General features: G+C 37.3%; 1 protein-coding gene across 5 annotated transcripts in view; it reads left to right on the forward strand.

Annotated features, from left to right (window-relative positions):
* Mpp6 (membrane palmitoylated protein 6) overlaps positions 1 to 21,806 on the forward strand; it is a 135,581-nt gene that overhangs the window by 75,420 nt on the left and 38,355 nt on the right. For 4 of the 5 annotated variants that reach the window (XM_029567535.1, XM_008841485.2, XM_029567536.1 and 1 more), the window contains 6 exons: positions 913 to 1,065; positions 1,724 to 1,951; positions 13,347 to 13,478; positions 15,212 to 15,311; positions 15,623 to 15,691; positions 18,824 to 18,985. In XM_029567535.1, coding sequence (XP_029423395.1) covers positions 913 to 1,065; positions 1,724 to 1,951; positions 13,347 to 13,478; positions 15,212 to 15,311; positions 15,623 to 15,691; positions 18,824 to 18,985 — 844 coding nt within the window. The remainder of the gene's footprint in view (positions 1 to 912; positions 1,066 to 1,723; positions 1,952 to 13,346; positions 13,479 to 15,211; positions 15,312 to 15,622; positions 15,692 to 18,823; positions 18,986 to 21,806) is intronic. The other variant, XM_029567537.1, reaches the window with a different exon arrangement.

Here is a 21,806-nt window from a genome sequence, read left to right on the forward strand (position 1 = left end):
TATTCTGTCTACTCAAAAAAATAATATAACTTGGCTTTATGGTAATTAAGTACAGTTTCTATAAAACTTTTTTTATATGAAGATTTAATTGAATATACAAAAATGTGTGTATGAAATTCCTGGACAGCTAGGTTAAAATCATGCATAATAATATCACATCCACAGTAAATATAGAGGGCATTATATCCATAACCATTTCTGATTCATTTTTTTACCTCAAAAAACTCACATCTTTTATAGGCTAAAACCTTAATTGGTAATTTAAAATTTCCTGTCCCTGATAGAAATTGCCAATATTTCTTTTCTATTGGACATCATTTAGCATACATGTCATACTTGTGAAAAATATATTACTGACATACCAACATATGTAAAAATTAATCCCAGCACTCAGGAAGCAGAGGCAGGTGGATCTCTGTGAGTTCAAGGCCAGCCTGGTCTACATAGTGAGTTCCAGGACAGCTGGGGCTACAGGAAGACCCTGTCTCAAAAAGACTCCCCCCCCAAAAATTAGGGTCCTTGTAATTTGACTTTTTGGATACTGTATGGATAGAGATTAATGGAAAAGGCTGAAGAAGATGCTGATGCTGTTGATAAGTTCAGGGCCTCCCCTAAACCAGCCTTGGAAACCCAGGTTTAGTTTCCAGTGGACACACTGTTTTAAAGTGTATGACTAGGTTCTACCAGTCTCTTCAGATCTAAAACTTGAATATCATGTTGTTGGATGACAATAAGTGACATAATTTATATTTCTTAAAAAGATTGTATATTTGATACAATTCATGTTTGGGAACGTATAATGTGAGCCTTGGAAATTTTTAGTACTCCATAGTGATAATGAACTAGTAAATTATTTTTAGTAACTTGCTCTCTCAGTAGCTAATAACCACAGTCTGTTTTGACTTCTTACAGTCGCTCCTGGAGGCACATGATATTGTAGCATCAAAGTGTTATGATTCACCTCCATCAAGCCCTGAAATGAATAATTCTTCTCTCAATAATCAGTTGTTACCTGTAGATGCCATTCGTATTCTTGGTATTCACAAAAGAGCGGGGGAGCCATTGGTGAGTGGATAAAGTGCTTTCTTAAACCTGAAATGTAATGTGTGGCTCAGTCACTACTCTTGTTTTCTTTTTGTAACTTAACTATTGTGAAAGTTGTGTGCATGTTTATCAGTCTTTTGGGGCTGCATATAAATATACAACAGATGACCTCTCAACTTCATCTATCTATAAAATGAAATGTTAAACTGAATAAAAACCTATAACTATGCCAGTGTGTAGCAAGAAAACTATTCTCTCTCTTTCTAGCCTTTCCAAAAAATTAACTCAGGTTGCTTACTAATGATAATACCAGAATGAAGAAGTTGTTTTTAAAGGTTGAAGCCATAATAGGATTGGTAACAGTGATATGGCAAAAAGGAAAAGCCAGGAATCTTGACTTGCTTCATTTTGTCCTGTGGAATATAGCCTAGATACTGGTAGACATTTCATTTTTAGGATTAGCCTTAGCACGTGGATCCACTTTTGATGGAGGTGGTATATAGTGTCACAGTTGTACCTATTTTATTGGGATTGAAATATTAGGACAAGACAGTATGTGGGGAAAGTAAGAATAATTCAGTTACCTAGTTTTAGAATTGTTTTACTATGTATATTCATGAATATGTACATATTTGTTCTTAAGATAAATGGTAATTTTGGATTTTTAAATTTCCTAAAGGGTGTAACATTTAGGGTTGAAAATAATGATCTAGTAATTGCCCGAATCCTTCATGGAGGAATGATAGATCGACAAGGTCTGCTTCATGTGGGAGATATCATTAAAGAAGTCAATGGCCATGAGGTTGGAAATAATCCAAAGGAATTACAAGAATTATTGAAAAATATCAGTGGAAGTGTCACCCTAAAAATTTTACCAAGTTATAGAGATACTATTACTCCTCAACAGGTTAGTAATAATTTTGGGGATAATATTAAGAATACTGTATTTTTTAAATCATTCTATTGGATATAACCATCAATTGCTACTGTTTTGCTAAAGAAACAAGAAGACAAATTGTCTGATTTAATTGTGGTGAATTAACTTCTTTGTCATGTGTGAATGTTTGAATTTTTATATAATGCCATCTTAGTATTATAAAGGACATGATAAGACATTTTTGTGACTATTATGAACCCTGTAATTTCAGTAGCTAATAGCTAGGTATCAGAAAAGCCTAAAGACTTTTAATTATTACTCTTGAAAACATTTTTGACATCTGTTATGTTCTGAGAATTGTTTTAGGGCCTTTGAAAAGGTGGAGTCTAGGTATCTCCAGATTAATGTTCTTAGGATATGCTAAATGAGAGTGTCAAAAAGGCTGAAATGAAGAAAATCTTGACTTTATTTAGCTATCACATGTCATGTGTACTTTAAGTAAAATAAATAAATGAACAAGAAAGTGTTCTAATGATAGAACATCCAGGTCTCTTGTGAATGTGATAAGGTAATCGCAGCACTGGGAGGCTGAGGCAGAATGACCTCAAGTTCAGAGCTCTGCTTGGGGTACGTAGTGAGACACCCCACCCCCCAAAAAAGAAAGAGCAGAGATAGCCTTTCAGTATTTGAACTGTTTATTAGAAAATAGGATAGTCTGCATAATCATGAATTTTTACCTATGAATTACGCTTGTAAAAAACTGTGAATTTTGGTTAAAACGGAGGTAGAGCGCTGTTCTGGTTTCATTTCTGTTGCTGTAACAAAATACTCTTGACAAAAAGCAATTTAGGGGAGAAGGGGGTTTATTGCAGCTTATAATTCCAGGTTTAGTCCATGTTTGTAGAGAAGTCAAGGCAGGTGCTTCAAACAGCTACTCACATCGCTCTCACAGGACCAGAGTGAAAGGAATGGATACAAGCTTGCTTGTACTCAGCTTGATTTCTCCACACCTACCTAGTTCAGGACCTCCTGTTTAGGGAGTGCTGCCTCCCACTCTGGGCTGGGCTTTCACACATAATTAACTTAATTAAGGCCCCCACGGACAAGTTTACAGGCTGACTCATTGTAGATAATCCATCATTGAGACTAGGTTGTGTCAAATTGACAGTGAAAACTAACATTGCCTTACTTTCAAGAAAAAAGAAAAATCATGAAAAGTAAAATGAACTTTAGAAGATCACTGTTCTCAGGCTGTCTTTATTTCTCCATTGGTATATCTCCATTTGTGAAAAATCAGACTTGACCTAGAATAGGTGGGAAGAATATATTTCCTTTAATTATTATCTGTTAATTATAATAGGAAGGTTTTTTCCCTCTGTAATCCCAACCAGAAATCTTATAATTCACCCTGTGTATTAGTTCCTTTCTCATTCTGTAACAGAATACCTGAAAAAGACAACCAAAGGAAGAAAGGGTTTATTTTGGCTCACGGTTTAAGGGAGCAGCTCATCATGGTGGGGAAGTCATAGCAGCAGAAGCTTGAATCAACTGGTCACATTGCGTTCCACGGTCAGGAAGTACATAGAGAGGAATGCCAGTGCCCAGCTCCCTCCTCCTTATTCAGTCTAGGAACTTCATAAACACTCCCAGAGGTAATTCATGGTAATTCTTCCATGGTAATTCTAAACCCTATCCAATAGATGGTGAAGATTAACCATCACACCATGGGTATAATGAACTTTATAGGCAAAATAACTTTTTGTAATACTAGATTTCTATGTAGATTTTGTATCTGGTAACTGAATAGCCAATCTCAATATGTTGATATTTAGTCTTGGCTTAAGCATAAATTTTTCCCATCCCATAACTTCTAATTTTCCCCACCCTTTAGAACTAGATGTGAGGCAGGAATTCAAGTGTGAAGTAAGGGAGAAAAGGTCATATGAGCTGATGAAACCATCTCCAGCATACCATACTGTGGGAGAGGATGCAGTGAGCAGGGGAAATTGCATTGAAACAACAGGCATGAACCATGATATGCTGTGGAGTAGGGAAGGCATTTGCTCATAGAACTAACTCATTTAGTAGCTCCATCATGAAGTAGAGTTACCCCCCTACACACACATACACCATTAGCCACCATATCACTTTCTGCAGTTTCCTCAGTTACCCCCGCTCAACCAAAGTCTAAAAATACTAAATGGAAAATTCCTGAAATAAATTTTAAATGTTCACATTCTGAGCAGTATGATGGACTCTTACTGTTCCTGCTCAGTTCCACCCAAGTTCCACTGAATCATCCCCTTGTCCATAGCACTCACAGTATGCACAGTACCCACCCATTAGTCACTAACAGCTGTCTCGATTATCAAAACACGCATGCTAGTGTAGCGGTGCTTATGCTCAAGTAACCCCTGTTGTGCTTAACAACAACAGATCTCAAAGCACAAGGCAAATGATGCTGGCAATTCAGATATGCCAACTCAGAAGCAGTGGAGTACTTCCTGTAAGTGTGATGATGACAGCTCTTGATTTAGTAAGAAAGCAAGAATCTCGTCCTGAAGTTGCTAAGGTCTATAGTAAGAACAGATCTTTTTGTCCATGAAATTGTGAAGAAAGAAAAAGAAATATTGCCATTTTACTGTCTCACCTAAAACAGTAAAAGTTAGGCCACAGTGTATGTCAAGTGCTTAGTTAAAAGACATGAAGTTACAAAGTTCAGTACTTTCTGAGGTTTAGGCATCCACTGGACTCTTAGATTGTGTCCCCTGTGGAGAAGTGGGGATTCCTGTGGTTGGATCTGGCATAGCTTCTCTGGATTGCTGTGAGAGCAGAGGGAAGCCTGGAGCTCTCCTGTCAGGGTGGTTGCAAAGCTTATCAGTAGATCATCTTTGTCAGGAACATGTGAGGCTCTGGCTTGTAGTCCAAAATCTTTTATGCAACGTGTATATTTTACAGTTTGAGAACCAGAGTAAATTAGAAGTTGTAACCATTTTGGAATTTCTTCAAGTTATATATATTGGGTTTCTAGAGGGTATTCACAGTTCTGTAGATGAAAGCCTGTGGTAGTTTTTTGTTTTTTTTTTTCCCCCACATTGTCAAATAGCCTGTGAGAAATGCTTTAAAAGGAAGGAAAGATTTATTTGGGCTCATGGTTTTAGAGACTTCAATCCATGGCTACTTGACTACATTTCTAGACAGTTGGGATAAAACTTGATCAGGGAAACTGCAGGGCAAGTTACTCACTTCATGGGGCTAAGAAGCAGAGAGAAACAAAGAGTCCAGGGCAATGTGTATCCCTCAAAGACATGCTTGATTAGAGGAAGTGTTCTACTTCCTCTAATCAAGTCTCACTTCCTAATAGCCCATTCAATATGAATTCCTCAGTGGATTTTGCCCATTGATGAAATCCCATGGTGCACCCACCTCTCAATGATTGGATCAGCTACCTGGAGCCCAAGAATTTATCACATGCAACACATAGTTTTGGGGAAGCTCTTTGTACATAAACCATTCTTGTTTACTCAGTCTTTATGACCAGCATGACTTGGACAACAAGACTATAGGAAAAAAATTGTTTCATTGGAGAATATTCATGTGAACTTTCTCATCAAGATAATAGTAAATAAAATTTAATTATTTAAAAATTTAATAAAACATGTCCAAGTTAAGTTATTGCAGGTATGCTAGCATAGTTTCATATTAGAAAATTCATATATGTAACTAAGCATATTAAACAATAAAAGAGAATAACCCCAGTAGAGGTAAGATAAAATTTAGTACCAACCCATCTTTCTTTTGTAAAGATTAGTAAATTAGGAACAGGAGGTTCCTAACAGTTGAATGTTAGAAGCTCTCCATTTAAAATCAGACACTGGACTCTGAACTGGCCTGCCTGAGACCTCTAGATGGCCAACTCCAGTCCCCCATGAAGCCTCATTTCCAACAAAAGAGCCCATCATAAATCAAAAGAAACTTGCCAAATATCAGACGTGACTGTATATTGTTGAAAGGAAGTGTTTTTAAGTGGTGTGACCAACAGTATCTGTTACAACAAATGATAAAATTCTACTTCTCCTTATAAATCAGGAAAGACCAATATCTCTGATGCTAAACTTAAGTATGTTTCCAAACCAAGGAATGGAAATCCACTGTAATAATCCCAGCATTAGACATCTCTGGCAACAAACACCTCATCTTCCCCAACCATGCTGGGACAAAGCAGCTGACAGAAATGCCACCCAGGATCTTAAACCAGCTTGGCACTGACAAACTGGAGGAATCTGGCAGAAGCTGGTAGAAAAGCAGCACTTGCTGCTGGAGAGGGTGATCTTGTTCAGAATTTTGATGAGGCTTCAAACAATGAAACAAACAACTGATTCAACTTCAAAACTAAAACTGTAGTGATTTTTGACTGCTTTTAAATTCTAGTTTAGGATAAGATGAAATATAGATCTTTAATATTTTAAGTTCCAAGTTCCTTACACACTAACTTTTAGTTACTGCTTCTACTCAATTATTTGCTATTAATTAAGCCAGATAGTAAAGTCTAAATCAAAGATAAAGCTTTTGCTTCATTTTTAGAAGCGGGCTTGAGAAAGATACCCATGAGCATTACTTCTAGTCCTGAAGTGACTTTTCTGGAGGGTTCTATACACACAGTATAACAAAAACAATTTATAGAAGCAAAAGGATTGGGAAGGAAGAAATAAAAGAATAAATTCACAATTAATAGAATTTTCATGCTTAGAACTACCTCCTTCAAGAAACTACAAACTTGGAAACTATAATAGGGTTTAGCAAATTATTTGAAAGTCAGATTAGTGCACAGTGGCCATTTGTACTTTCTCATAGCAAGCTTCTAGAAGCATAACTAAGGCATCATTTGCAGTAGTGTCATCATGTCATCTTTATGTCTGGGAATAAATCTTACAAAGTAATTCAAGACCTCTACACAAAAGGGTTATGATGTTCTAAAATAATTATTATGTTCACAAACAGGAAGACAATATTACAAAAATGTATTTTCTTTACATTGACTTAGAGAGTCAAGGGAATTCCAATCAGAATTCCAGCAAAGTTTTTATGGCTTTTGATGAGATAAATACCCAGGATACTCTTGAGGCAGAAAAAGCCAGAATAGGGTTTCCTTAGTTCCTGTTACTGTTCCTGTGATAAAACACACACACACACACACACACACACACACACACACACACACAAACACACAAAGATGCAACAGCAACTTTAAGGGATAAAGGGGTTTATTCCAGATCACACTCAAAGGTACAGTTCATCATAGTGGGAAAGTCATTGTAAGGAGCTTAAAGCGGCTGGTCATGTCACATCCACGATCAGGAAGCAGAGAGGAGTAAATGCATATACTCAGCTTTGTTATGTAGTCCAGGATTTCAGCCCAGGAAATGGTGCCATCCATAGTGGGTGGGTCTTCCCACCTCAGCCAACCTAGTCAAGATAATCCCTCACAGACAGGACTACAGGCCCATGTCCCAAATGATTCTAGATCTCATCAAGTTAACAATTGAGATTAACCAGAGGCTTATTAATGTGCAGGGTTTAGATACTGTGGTACTGTCATAGGCATGGATAGAATGATCAGTGGAATAGAGAGCTCAGAAAAAGGCCTATGTGACAGAGTAGAGGGAAGCTGGTATTCATAGGTTAGGCAGTTGTAATGTTTCACATTACAAAATCAAATGAAAACAGACATTTGGTCTGTACACATCCAAAGACATACTAAACATCACAGTGTGAGAGGCTATCTTACACCATTTTATACTGTTTCAGTGGGCAAAAATTATAGGTGTATATCATCTTCGTTGCTGGTAACAGGCAGTTGGCTTGGCACATTGGAGAAAAAAGGTTTTGTACTGTCTCTTCAGAGTTGAATATTGATGTATTCCAAGGTTCAGTAATTTCCTGGAGTAGTCTTACATATATATAGTTGGAAATTCATTAACAAGCATGTGAGTCCTAAACATTACTTGCATATGTTGATCTATTTTTATTTTAAAATGATTACATATGGGGCGAGTGTGGTGGCATGAATCTTTAATCCCAGCCCTTGGGAGGCAGAGACAGGTGGTGAGAGCTAGGCCAGCCTGGTCTACATAGTGACTTCCAGGTGGGATGGGACTAGGGAGTCCCTGTCAAATAACAAAATAATACATATAGATGTAATTAAAATCTGTATCCAGAAGGCAAAAGCAGGGAGTGAACACAAGATCTAGGGTAAAGGTTACCTTGGTGGGGGGTAGGGAAGCTAGAATAATGGGTTGGAATGCAGTGAGGGCAGTAGGACCAGCTTTCTAGTTTTTGTTTTGGGTGGCAAGTCTCTGGTTCTTTATTGTATAATTAAATAAATTAATTAAATTAATGCGGCTTCTGTATATAGGATTAATCCAAGTGTGGTATAAATTAAAGTATTATGAATTGTATAAGTTTGGGGGTTTTTTTTTGAGGTAATCTTGCTGTGGAGCCTGAGTTGGTCTCACACTTGTGATTATCCTTTCTTAGCCTTCTGAGTGCTGGGGTTATAGTCATGTACCATGCCCATCTCTTGAATCTTTTTTTATAGCTATTGTCTTTTTTTGATGTTTTATTTATTATTTTTATTTTATGTGTATGAGTGTATTGCCTGCATGTAGGTTAAGTGCATCCGTGTAGTGCATTGCCCACAGAGGACAGAAGAAGCTGTCAGATCCCCTGAAACTGGAGTTACGGACAGTTGTTAGCTGCCATGTGGGTGCTGGGATTCGAACCTGGGTCTTCTGCAAGAACAACCAGTATTTTTAACCATTTCTCCAGCCCCTATTGTATCTTTTTAATAGTCCAAATCCCTCTTCTAGTTTCTTGAATATAGAAATACAATATGTAAAATTAAGATGATTCTTGTCCTTGTTGTTTTGAAACAGGGTCTTACACCTTAGCAGGCTGGCCTTCAATCCTCTTACCTCAGCTCTCAAGTGCTAAGATTACAGGCACAAGCTATTATAACTGGTTGTACTAAGTTTTGTTTACTAATTCTTTCATATTTGTCATTTCTGGACTTTTTTTGCCTATAGAAGTGTTTTGGGTGGGTTGTTCTTGTTTTTTGAGATATAACCTCATATATTCTAAACTATCCTCGAACTCACTGTGTAGTTGACCTTGAACTCCTGATCCTGCTGCCTTTATTTCCCAAGTGCTGGGATTATAGGTACACACCGCTGCACCTGGCTACTTCTGGGCTATTCTTACTGACTTTTCTCCTCTTTCCAGATTATATATTCCCCCTTCTTTGCATGCCTGATAATTTTTAGTTGGCTACTAGGCACTGTGAATTTTGCTTCTTATGTGCAGGATATTTTGGTACCAGTGATATTCTTAAGCCTTGTCCTAGGGTGCAGTTAGTTTTCCTGAGGGATGTTTGAACCTTCAAGATCTTGCTTCTTAAGCTTTGATAGATAACAACCAGAATCCAAGAAGACTATAACCCTTCTAAGTACCCAACCCACAGCGTCTCATAAATTACGAGATTTTTTCCCCCACCCAGCTAGTAGGAAGAGGAGTTCTTGATACTGTATGACCTTCTAGTATGCTCCCTGTAGTGCTTTCAGATGATTCTTTCCCATCCTGAGGAGAGAGTTGCTAAGTTGTTTCCTGTGCATATGGCACTAGTTGGTGGATAGCTAAGGCCAGAGGGAGTCTCCATGGTTCTCAGGCCCTCTCTGGATTTCCTCACCCAGTCTTCTCCAAGTTCTGTTGCCACCTTGAGCTTCTTGGTCTCCCAGTTCATCTCAACTTGGAGACCACCAGGCTTTAATAAGATTCTCCCATCCCAAGCTACAGCCTTGGAAGTTCCTCGGTGATGTTAGCTGGGACAGTTGTAAAGCTAATTTTGTTTAGGAAATCACTGTCTTCCTTGCCTGATCTGTGATACCTTCTGAAACATTGTTTTATAGCTTCTGTGTAAGATTTTAGGTGTTTCAGGTTTGGGGTCCTTGTTACTTCATCTAAGTGATTAGTGTAGAACTTACTGCATCTTGTATTTCTACAAAAATTAATTTGGAATACATGAATGGTCCCCTGTGTTCATAAACTTAAAAATATATATGATTGTGTATTCAGTTGTCTCTTCCTGACTCCTTTTCTCTATCTACCTAGTTTTCATCACCTCACTAAGAAACTACGCTAGCAAGTTCTTTATTCGCATATAAATAAATAAAAATTACATACCCTTGCTCCTTTTATACTCCTTTTTCATAGTATATCTGCATTCGAACTCTATTTTCCCCCACTAAACCATGTATCTTAATGATTTTTCCCTTTGTATCTGAACTGCTTATACACACATACACACAGAGACATACACAGAAACACACACAGACACACACACAGTTGAGGGGGCACTCGCATTACATTACATAGATTTAGCATTAGCTCTTAAGGCAGCTTAATGTTAGATTGCTTGTAATCATTTTCATATGAATAATTCAGTAGTTATTCATCTTGTATATAAGTCACTTCACCTGTATTTGAGTAATATAACTGCTGAATCCATTTCTGGAAGTGGATTACTAGGTCAGAAGGTTTGCACATTTGTAATACTGATAATTATTGCCAAACTGTCCTCCCAAGGGGTTGGAGCATTCTTCTACAAGCCTGTTAGGAAAATTCCTATTAGCCCACAGTCCTATATGCAGAATGTGTCAAATATTTGAATTTCTGCTAAGTAGATACACAGAAAATATTATTCTAATACAGTTTAAATTTTCATGTCTACTCCGAATAATTTGAACATCTATGTTTAAAACTATTGTGCTTCCTTTCTCTGTTCCATCTACTTTAAATCATTGCTCATTCAATTATTCCTTTAATAATGAGAATACAGAATTAAAATATTTTCTTAGATGGGGTTTAGTAACTAAAGTTTTCACAAAATTCCTAGATCAAATGTTAGGCTAATTAATTTTTCAGACAAGTTGTACCACATAAACCCAGGATAATCCAAGTTTTTGAGCATGAGGGTAAGGCTCCAAAAGCAGCTTGGTAAATACAGGAATGGTTCTTTCTGGAAATCCTTTACAGTTGATTGGTGGAGTTTGTATCTTACCAGTACAGTTGGAAGTGAGCAGGGGAATTAACATCTGAAACTTGAAATAACTTGCAATTTTATGCTTATAGCTTGTATTGTCCCACAAATAAACACCCTTCTTAGGGGGCAGCGTTTTCCACTCAGTGAGCCTTTCTTGAGAAATGGAGAATATGCAAGTATTTTTATAACTTTTTATACCAAGCTCTTCTCTCTGCCTCCTGTCAAATGTCCATAACTTTTTGCTTTTATCATTTATAATTTACAGGTTTTATAACCTGTGAGCAATTAATTAGGAAAAAAAATTGCTTTCCCAAATGAATGAAGTAATAAAATGAGCCAGTAACTTGCTTATATTTTGTTAAGTTAAAAGTTAAAAGTCTGGCTTTATTTATGCAATTGGAAAATATATTTTTAGAGTTGCATCAATATGGAGAGGCATCCAGCACAAGTCCATCAGGTATGATATCCTGTAAGAACATTCTGTGGCATTCCTTTGCTCTGTCTTACCAGTCAGCTAAGCTTACCTTGACTAAACCTCAGCTTGGGGTAGTTCATTCAGGAACCGTGAGCTGCATGCTGGTCTCATGTTAGCCACATTCCTACTGTTGTTGGTGTGCTTGCTTCTTAGATACTTCTAAAATTATGTGTCGGGAAGAATGGCTTCCTGATTTTTTTTTTAAGCATTTTTTTAAGCCATTTCAAAATTGTTGAAAATGATTCCAATGCTTTCTATCAGGAACATCTGATTATAAATTTTATCAGGTGCACCCAGACTTATTTTTAAAATCTTAGTATGCAGCTAGCATGCTGATTGTTTGGGATTTCTTTTATACCAACTACTAATAATGTGTTTTCTTTCTACTGATTCGCATATCTTGTTTGGTAGTAGTTGTAAAATATGGTAAACATAGAAAGTAATATTGTTATTTTGACTAATTGTATCCTTTTCTGCTTATTGAAGTTTATCTTCTGATGTTAAAGTTTTTCTTTAGAAGATAAAAATTTGAATTTCTATAAATCTGTATTAAACAAGTCTATTTTAAGAAAGCAGTTGATCTAAACTTGCCATCAAATATTAAAATTTATAAAGGGGCTGGAGAGATGGCTTGGTGGTTAACTGCTCTTCTAGAGGACCCAAGTTTGATTCCCAGCACCCACATGACAGCTAACAACCATCTGTAACTCCAGTTCCAGGGGATCCAATGCCCTCTTCTGGCCTCCTCGGTGTTTGTACAACATGGATGCACTTACATACATGCAGGCAAAATACAGATACCCATAAAATAAAAATAAATCAAAATAATTTTAAAATTAAGCAGAATGTTACAAATGCTGGAGGTTTTATGTAACAGTAGTAACTGACATACTTTTATTAATAAATCAAATGTAAGAGAAATGTGCATACTTCAATGAACATAAATTAGAAAATAGTTGATTTTGTATGACATGTCTCACAAGTAATTAATACTCATTTAAATTTAAATACTCATATAAATTAGGGTAAGATAATTTCAAGAAAGCATTTTCTATATTAGTTTTGACCAATGTAACTCTCTCATTAAAACATTACTTGAGGTTGCTGGGCTTCATGGCTCAGGCCTTATGGCATCTCACTAGGGAGGCAGACGCAGGTGGGTCTCTGTGAGGCCAGCCTGGTTTACCTAAGTTCCAGACTAGCTAGGGCTACAGGGAGACCCTGGTTCAACATTACTAGAGGAAAACGTTGAGCTAATTTTTTTAAGGTTAGCAAATATTTTTCAGGTCTCTCTTCAACATTTTAACTGCTTAATTTTGATTTTAGGATATCTACAGAAACCCAGTCCTGATACATTTGAAAAATGTGCCTTACATTAATTGTGTATATTATTTCAAGTTTTAATTGCAAAACAACACTTACTTAAGTTGGAAATTTTGCAGTGCTTGTTGGGAGATCAAGTGGAAAGATTGTGGAGGGAAGCAGGAGACTGGTGGAGTTGAGTGGTTGTTCAACTTGGTGATTTAGGACTAGAAGCTGGCAGGGGTGTGGGCAGGGGTGTGGGTCAGTAGTAGAACACTTGTCTACTTGCCTGCCAGGCCTCAAGTTTAATCCTGGGCATCACCAAAAAATGAAAAAAAGATTAGGCATTTAAAAACTAACACTGTAATAAGTGTTTATTTTTATACCAAATTGTTATACTAATATTCTAATAAATTTTGGTTTGTGAGAGGTAAGTTTCTTATCTCAAATACTGAGTAAGAGTCAGTCACAACTAAATCAGACTTGTTTAATTTCAGATATCCAGTGGCAGATGATAGATATGAAGCCTTTTTCACTGTGCTGTGTTTTAGGTATTTGTCAAGTGTCATTTTGATTATAATCCATTCAGTGATAACCTGATACCCTGCAAAGAAGCAGGACTGAAGTTTTCCAAAGGAGAAATTCTTCAGATTGTAAACAGAGAAGACCCAAATTGGTGGCAGGTTAGTATGCTTCTCAAAAATCCTCAACTGCCTTTCTATTTTTAATCTTAGATCTGGCCAGTATCTGAATGTGCAGGAAGCATTTGTTCCCATGATTTTTCCTGCATGAACAGTTCCTGCTTCATGGCTACTAATTTTGTGGACAGAAGACCAAATTGAGAGGGAATTTGTGAGTAGCTGTTAATAAATGCAGATTTAACCTGCGTGCAGCACTGTCCCATGGTCTAGGGATAAGATGAAGCAGTTCTTTCACATGAGCAGTTGCCTTCAAATACATTGTTGGGCAAGAAGAGCCCACTTGGGGCCATATTTTGTCAGTGTTTTGAAATTTGTCTTTGCAGTTTATATCAGTTGACAACCACAGCATTCAGGACTGAAGAAACTGACAAATAAGAAAGTCTAGACCCTTCACTCTCCAAGCTAACTTATTAGGGAACAAGGGAAAAGAAGAATGGACCTAGGATCCAGCACCAAACACTGAAGTTGACTGGGGTGCTGGTAACCGTATTAACGCTAATAAATTATATGACTTCTGAGGAGAGATGATTTATAGAATAAGAACAGCCTCAGTGGCATGGTAAATTAAGGCATCCACATTTCCCTCTGTTTCATTTTCTCTGGATGCTGTTTTCTAATCCCACCACCATTTCAGCCCTTTTTGCTTTCTTTTTTTTTTTTTCATTTTGATAGTCTGTTATTTTAATTCCAATTTTCAGGTTTGCTTAAAACTGGCATTGTGATGGAAGTCATTGCCACTTAAAAATATCACTTATTTTGATTCTAAGTTTTTGCGTTTTTTTTATATTAGGTCAAATTTCACCTATTTTAGGACTTTCTAATTTTATGTATATGTGACTATGCCTGAATGTGTGTGACTCTGTGTGTGTGTGTGTGTATGTATACTACATGTGTGCAGGTACCCACGGAGGCCAGAAGTGTGTGTGTGTGTGTGTGTGTGTGTGTGTGTGTGTGTGTGTGTGTACTACATGTGTTCAGGTACCCATGGAGCCCAGAAGGCATTCAGGTACCCATGGAGGCCAGAAGGCATCAGATCCCGTGGAACTAGAGTTAGAGGCAGTTGCAAGTGTCCCAGTATGGGTGCTGGGAACGAAACCTGGGTCCTCTGCAAGAGGAAAAAGTGCTCTTAACTGCCGAGCCAGGTCTCCAGCCCGTTTTACCTGTTTTAAATTTACTACCTCAGAATATTCAGATTTCTGGTAGCATGAATTAAATTTTATACTCTGTGTTCCCAGTATTGACTCCTTTTTATTGATTTGACCTCGGAGTAACAGCAGCATAGTAGAATTAAGGATTTTAGTACATGCCTTAGAAAGGGTGCTAGATGAAATGTCCCCTTAACACGTGCTTGTATAAAACAGCTTTCCTTGTTCCTTTCCTTGATTTAGTGTTTTATCTACTCTCTCTCTCTCTCTCTCTCTCTCTCTCTCTCTCTCTCTCTCAATAAATAAAACATTCTAATGTTTAAGTAGCCTGTAGTTCCTTTTGTTGGGGTCTCAAATTTTCACTACCCGATAACATATATATTCAGAGAGTCTTGGGTACCAGCTGAATCTTCAGGACAGTGGTGTTTAAATGGTTTAGCATATAGTTCCATGGAATGAAAGGTTGATTTTCATAGAAAATTAACATTTTCTTAACTGACCAGTGTTTGTCCTACTTACTAACTAGAAAACTGTCAAATTTTGGTCACTGGAATACTTATTTGATTCTAGGCCAGCCATGTAAAAGAGGGAGGAAGCGCTGGTCTCATTCCAAGCCAGTTCCTGGAAGAGAAGAGAAAGGCATTTGTTCGAAGAGACTGGGACAATTCAGGTGAAGAACTCGACACAAGAAGTAATGAGCAGAGTCTGGGCTCACCTTTCTTTGCCTCTGCTGTCTAAATACACAAGTCAATTTATTTGAAATACGTGGAGAATTAATCCTTCCAGCACATCTGCTTTTTCTCTCAAAAATAATTTTTGATCCCTTTCTGCCACCTACTGGTACAGTATCAAAATTCAGTGGCCCGATTCACCCCTTCCCCTAAGGAAGGTAATTATCCTACCCCTATAGAACATGGCAGGGCAATTTAAGATCATATCTTGACATACTATCTAAGTTATATTGGTCTTGTCATTCTTCAGGACCTTTTTGTGGAACTATAAGTAGCAAAAAAAAGAAAAAGATGATGTATCTCACAACCAGAAACGCAGGTAAGTTTTAAATACTTTTTCTTGAGAGTTCTAAATAAAATAACTTTATCATTAATTAACATGATTATTTTAAACTCTAAATAAGTAATTTGAAATGAATATAACTTGGATTAGTGCCCAGTTACTAGGTCTAGCATGTGAACACGTGGCGTGATGACAATATTTAAAAAATTACTTAAATCCTAATTTGTGAGTATAGTTTAAGCAGAATGAAATGGTTAGGATTTATGCTTGTACTGATGCAGGAGTGCTGCTGTAAATGTTGAAGCTACTCATTCAGACTATTTTGAAATACTAATCTATGTGCCGTTTATAAGGGGCAGAATGCCTTTACGAAGATGTTAGAAAGAGTTATGCTGTAAATGTTGAAGCTACTCATTCAGACTATTTTGAAATACTAATCTATGTGCTGTTTATAAGGGGCAAATGCCTTTACGAAGATGTTAGAAAGAGTTAGGACTAAGGAGAATTGTATTCTGCGATTGCTTTGTCAGTTAGTTTTTGGAAAAATGGCCCTGGACCAATCTTTGTCTGGTCTAGAGGGAGTATTCTAATAGTCTTTCTCAAATCTTTTAATCTTTGGGTTTTTTAAAATAAATATTTATTTTTATTTTACTTGTATGAGTGTTTTGCCTGCATGTATGTATGTGTGTACCATGTACATGCCTGCTGTCCACAGGGTCAAAAGTGAGTGTTTACAGACCGTAGTGAGCCATCATGTGGGTGCTGGAAACTGAACTGGGGTCCTCTGGGCTCTTAACCACTTTACCGTCTTTCCAGCCCAGTCTCTTTTGAGAGAGAAAGAAGGCCTTGCTGTATGCTCATGCTGACCTTGAATTTACTGTTTATTACAGGCTGGCCTCAAACACTTACTCCTCCCTCCTGTACCTTCACTAGGTAGCCCAGGCTAGCCTCAAACTCTCAGTCTTTCTGGTTCTGCATAAATTTTTTCATATTAAAAAAAAAAGCATATTTGTTAAAAACAAAGCAATATACCTGTGTGCAGTGATGGATGTTTATTGGCTTGATGATAAGATCATTTTACTGCTACACACAACACACACACACACACACACACACACACACACACACTTTCTTTCTCTTCCCCCTTCCTTCCTTCCCTAAAGCCTTAGGAGTGTAGCTCAGTAGTAAGCCCATTGTCTACCATGCACAAAGCCAGGGGTTCAATCTGCAAAACTAAAAAGGAAAATAAAGATTAAAATGCCATCAGACCCATTGGATACATCACAGATTTGAAGAAACAAAAAGGTTCAGCCTCACTAGCCATCAAAGAGGAGCAGATTAAAGCTACTTTGAGATTCTGTCTCAATGCCCCCTCCAACTTCCACCCCCCCACACCACTGTCAGAATGGCAATGACTAAGAAAAATAGCTTCTAGCAAGGGTGTGGACACAAAGGAACCCTTAGACATTGCTGGTGGGAATGTAAACTACTCCAGCCACTATTGAAATCAGTATAGAGGGCCTCAGGAAACTAAATAATAGGACCGTTGTGGTCACACATGCCTTCGGTCCTAGCATTTGGGAGGCAGATCTCTCTGACACTGAGGCCAGCCTTGTCCACATAGCAAGTTCCAGACTAACTGGGGCTACTGGGAGACCTTATCTCAAAAAGACCAAAAAAGAAAAAAAAAAAATCCTAACAATAAAATCACCCATATGACACAGCTCCTCCATTCCTAGCTATTTACCCAAAGGACTCCAGACCAACATATCACAGAGATAATCCCACCATTCACAGAGATCATGGCAACACTATTCACAATAGCTAAAGCTATGGAACAACCTGGGTGCCCATGAGCAGGAGAAAGAAAATATGGTATACATACACTACTGAGATTTTGGTTTAGCTATAAAGAAATGAAATTATGTCATTTTCAAGAAAATCAGTGCAACTGGAGATAGTCATGCTAACTGAATCAAGTTAGTCTCAGAAAGACAAATGCATTTTTCTCTCACTTGTGGGCTCTAGACTTTACATAAATACGTAAAATCACATGTAGAGTTACCATTAGAGTCAAAGCGAAACTATCTAGGGGGAAAAAAAGAGTACTAATGGGAGGGACAAGAGAGGGGAGGGCAACGGGAATGGTGGGGAGAATGTGCTCTAAATACACTGCATAGCTGCGTGAAAATGGCCTTATGTAACCAACTATTATAAAAGTTAACTTTAAGCATAAGAAAAAGGAGAAAGCTAGCAATACAAACTACCATAGTTACTTTCTTGAGTTCAGCGCTACCTCTGAACTGGTAATAAATCAAAGAGCATACTATGAAGGAAATCATTTAGTAGGGAAAAATTGTTTCTTTTCTCTCCTAATATTGTTCTATCTACCATGGAGAAATTTGTACAAAGAAGAAATGAGTGAAATGATAACTTAGGAAGAAGAATTAATTACTGTAAATTGAGAGTTTAGCAATACTGATGGATAATGTGCTATTTCAGAATCATTTTGACTTTATGATTAAATATTCATTAAATATATGTCCCTAAAAGGTTTTTTCAAAATGGAAAATCTTTAACTTTCTTGTTGCCTAAGATTATAATTTTTGGCTACATTCTACTGGAAATATTTTTTATCTAGCTTTTTATTTTATATGTAAATTTCAAACTCTTAATACTTAAATGTGAGCATGTTGTCTGTCTCCATTTTGTGCAGAATATACTCATTTATGTAGTTGAGGGTGGCATGCTCTCTTGTGCAAGGGAGGCAGCTAACCAGGTGTCCTGTCCTATATACTTCATACATGCGTTTTAGTGTGAGTCACATATGCTGTAATTTGATTGTATTAAGGCAATTATTTCTACCAATAACTGCTGACAAGGAGTCTTTAATGTATAGAATATTTAATGACTAAGGATAAAATGAAGGGATTTTTCTCACATGGTAGATAAATGTTTAAAGGTACATGCATGAAAACAAACATTTAGATCAAGATATAGTGTCCTATACCTTACCACTTTGTGAAAATAAACCTGTGTTAAATGCACAATTCAAGTGATGTTTAACTGTCAAAACATTGAGACCATTAGCAGACAGAATAGCAGAGAGAGTTTCTATATATGTAAAACATAACTGAGTATAATGTTTTCCCTTCTTTTCACATTTAGAATTTGATCGTCATGAAATCCAGATATATGAGGAGGTAGCAAAAATGCCACCCTTCCAGAGAAAAACACTAGTGTTGATAGGAGCGCAAGGTGTGGGCAGAAGAAGCTTGAAGAACAGGTTCATAGTTCTCAATCCCACAAGATTTGGAACAACAGTACCATGTAAGTCTTTATACTTTGTGTTTATTGACAGGAAAGAGCATGGGCATATGGAGAAATACTTATTAATTAATATTCCAAATAAAATTTGATTATACCAGTGAAGATGGACAAGTAGTACTGAGAAACTGAATAACCTGGCAGCTGTTTGGAAGTAGAGTGTGAGCTGCTCGGGGCTAGATGCTCCAAACTACATAGTATGAAGACGTTAGAGTCAAATGGGTGCATTTAAGAGTTGTAGCAAATTGCATTAGATTAGTATTTTCTTATGTAACTATTGATCTATTTATATTTTTCACCCATTGTTATGTAAAGAAAAGGAGAAAAACCCACTAGATGTACTTACTTAGTGTGGCTGTAACTTTATGAACTTCAGTGGTCTGGCTCGTAGCTCTCAGTCCTCCAGGAGCATAGCTCATCAAAAGTAGTTCATCCTCCATAGGAAACAATATTCACTAAACTTAGAGACTGATTATAAAATAATGCTAGTGAGAAATATAATCAGTAAGTGAATCACTTTGTAATCTTTTTGTTTTTCCCCTATTTTTGCTTGTTTACATAGAAAGTTTAATGTCAGAAGTGGAGTAAATGTAGGTATCTGATAATCACTGACACTGTAATGACCACCATACATTTGTTTTGGAGATACATGAACCTTTGTCATGGGAACTTAGAGGTTCTCCCCCTAACAGAGCAGGAGACCAGTGTTGCCTGTAGAACTGCTCCTGTTGTGTGGCTCCCTGGCTGACCAGCCCCTTTTTTTGTCAGAGTCCCTTCAGCTATCTTATTGCTGTTAGGCTGCTTTGAGCCAAGTCTGAGTGAATTTTAAAGTTTCTCTGGTTTTTGTCCATAGTATGTTTTGAAATTTAATTCCAGTGAATAATCTCACTGCTAAAAATTTTTAGGGCTTTGGGAGATACCTTGTTGTTGCCCTCATGTGCCACTTACAGCCTTCTCGGGATAAGGCTGAGTTCTACTATAAGCACCATAGATCACTGTATTTATTCAAGTCCTTGTTAAATAGCTAACAATAAAAGTCATTGGGACCAAAGTATTTCAGAGTTGTAATTGTGAATGAAAAAGTTCATTTTTATCAAATTAATATGTGTATATTAAGCAAGTAGTTCTTAAGGGCATAATGGAAAAAAACCTCCTGTTCCCTCCCACACTCTGACACACTGACCATGTACATTTGCATGTCATTCTTTTTTGCTCACTTTTTTGATAGTTTTCTATATTTCTTCATAGTATGTTTACTCTCTTGCTTCCTGATTTATCCAGTTTAGGCTTTGTCTACTGACTTCTTGACTTTCCAATATAAAGATAGTCCTATTTTAGTTAATTCAATTCTGTTCTCTCATACAGTCTCCTCCCGCTACCCAGCAACCTCTAGAGGTTTTTTTTCTTCCACTCTGTACCTGACTTTGTGTGCTTTTGATTCAAAGATTCACTTATGCAGTAAGCCATTTTTCTTCTTTTGGACCAGGCTGTCTCAGAACCGTGTCTTCTGTTGAAGTGATGACTTTGTGCTCCCTGTCCTGTCCCACTGTGAGCACTGTTCTCTTTGCTGTTGTCCTGGCCTGAAGCTGTTTGTGTATGCCTTTCTTTTTCTCATTTGTTTATTACCTTCTTCTGTTCTTATACTCTTATAACTTCTCAAGAAATCGACATCTTCATATTTCAAGAAGTATATTCTCAGCTGTCTATATGATTGATTCCTTAGCTAAAAATACAGTTCTGTTGAAAAGTTCAGTGCCATCAGAATTCTTACTCTCTGATACATGACCTGATTTTTCTTTCTCACATGCTCAGAATCCTTTGTTTTACTTTACTGGTATTTTTATTTATTTATTTTTATTTTATGTGTATGAGTATTATGCCTGCATATACATAAGTGCACCCATGCCGTTCAGTGCCCACAGAGGTCATTGGATCCACTGGAGCTAGAGTTATGGATGGTTGTTTGCCACCATGTGGATGCTGGTATTCCAACCTAAGGTCTTCTGCAAGAACAGCCAGTGCTCTTAACCACTGAGCCATCTCTCCAACCCCTTTACTGGTATTTTAAAGTGTTCTTAAAGCTTAAGGCCAGCCAGTAGTGCTGGCTCTTGGTTGTGCATATTTATTCTTTAGCATGATTGGTGGGTCCTTCAGTTCTGAGCAATTTTATTTCTTGGATTATTTATGCCTCTTTTCATACTTTGGTTTTTTTTTGTTTGTTTGTTTTGTTTTGTTTTTTGGGTTTTTTTTGAGCATACCTTAACTGAAGTATTGGATAGCTTGGATTCTTTTCTCAGGCTCATAATTTTTTCATCATCTTGCTTGTCACTCTGAAGGATTGCAATGACTTCTCGTATGTTCTATCAGTGGAGTATCACAGTTCTCCTATGTTTCAGTGTATGCTTGTTGTCTGTTTTCTAGGCCCTCTCCTCTGTCACTTCTTCCTTCCATCCATCCTGCCTGCCTGCCTGTCTGTCTGCTCTGTCACCCCTTTCCCTTACCTCCTTAGTGCTGTCATTTCTGTATCTCGTTTTGTTTTGGTTTGTTTTTTGTTTGTTATTGTTTGAGACACGGTCTCCCTGTAGCCCCAGCTGTCCTGGAACTATGTAGACCAGGCTGGTGTTGAACTCACAGAGATCCACCTGCCTCTGCCTCCTGAGTGCTGGGATTAAAGGCATGTGCCACCACACTGGGCCCTATTTCTGTATCTTTTAAGAATACTAAATATAATATATTTTTTTAATTATTTAATAACCACATGATTAGAAGCATTTCATTACAGCATTAACATATTCAATAACAATTTCCAGAGCAAAGATGCTTC

The sequence above is a fragment of the Nannospalax galili genome, unplaced genomic scaffold (assembly GCF_000622305.1).
Source record: "Nannospalax galili isolate Female #2095 unplaced genomic scaffold, S.galili_v1.0 scaffold158, whole genome shotgun sequence".
Taxonomy (NCBI): Eukaryota; Metazoa; Chordata; class Mammalia; order Rodentia; family Spalacidae; genus Nannospalax; species Nannospalax galili.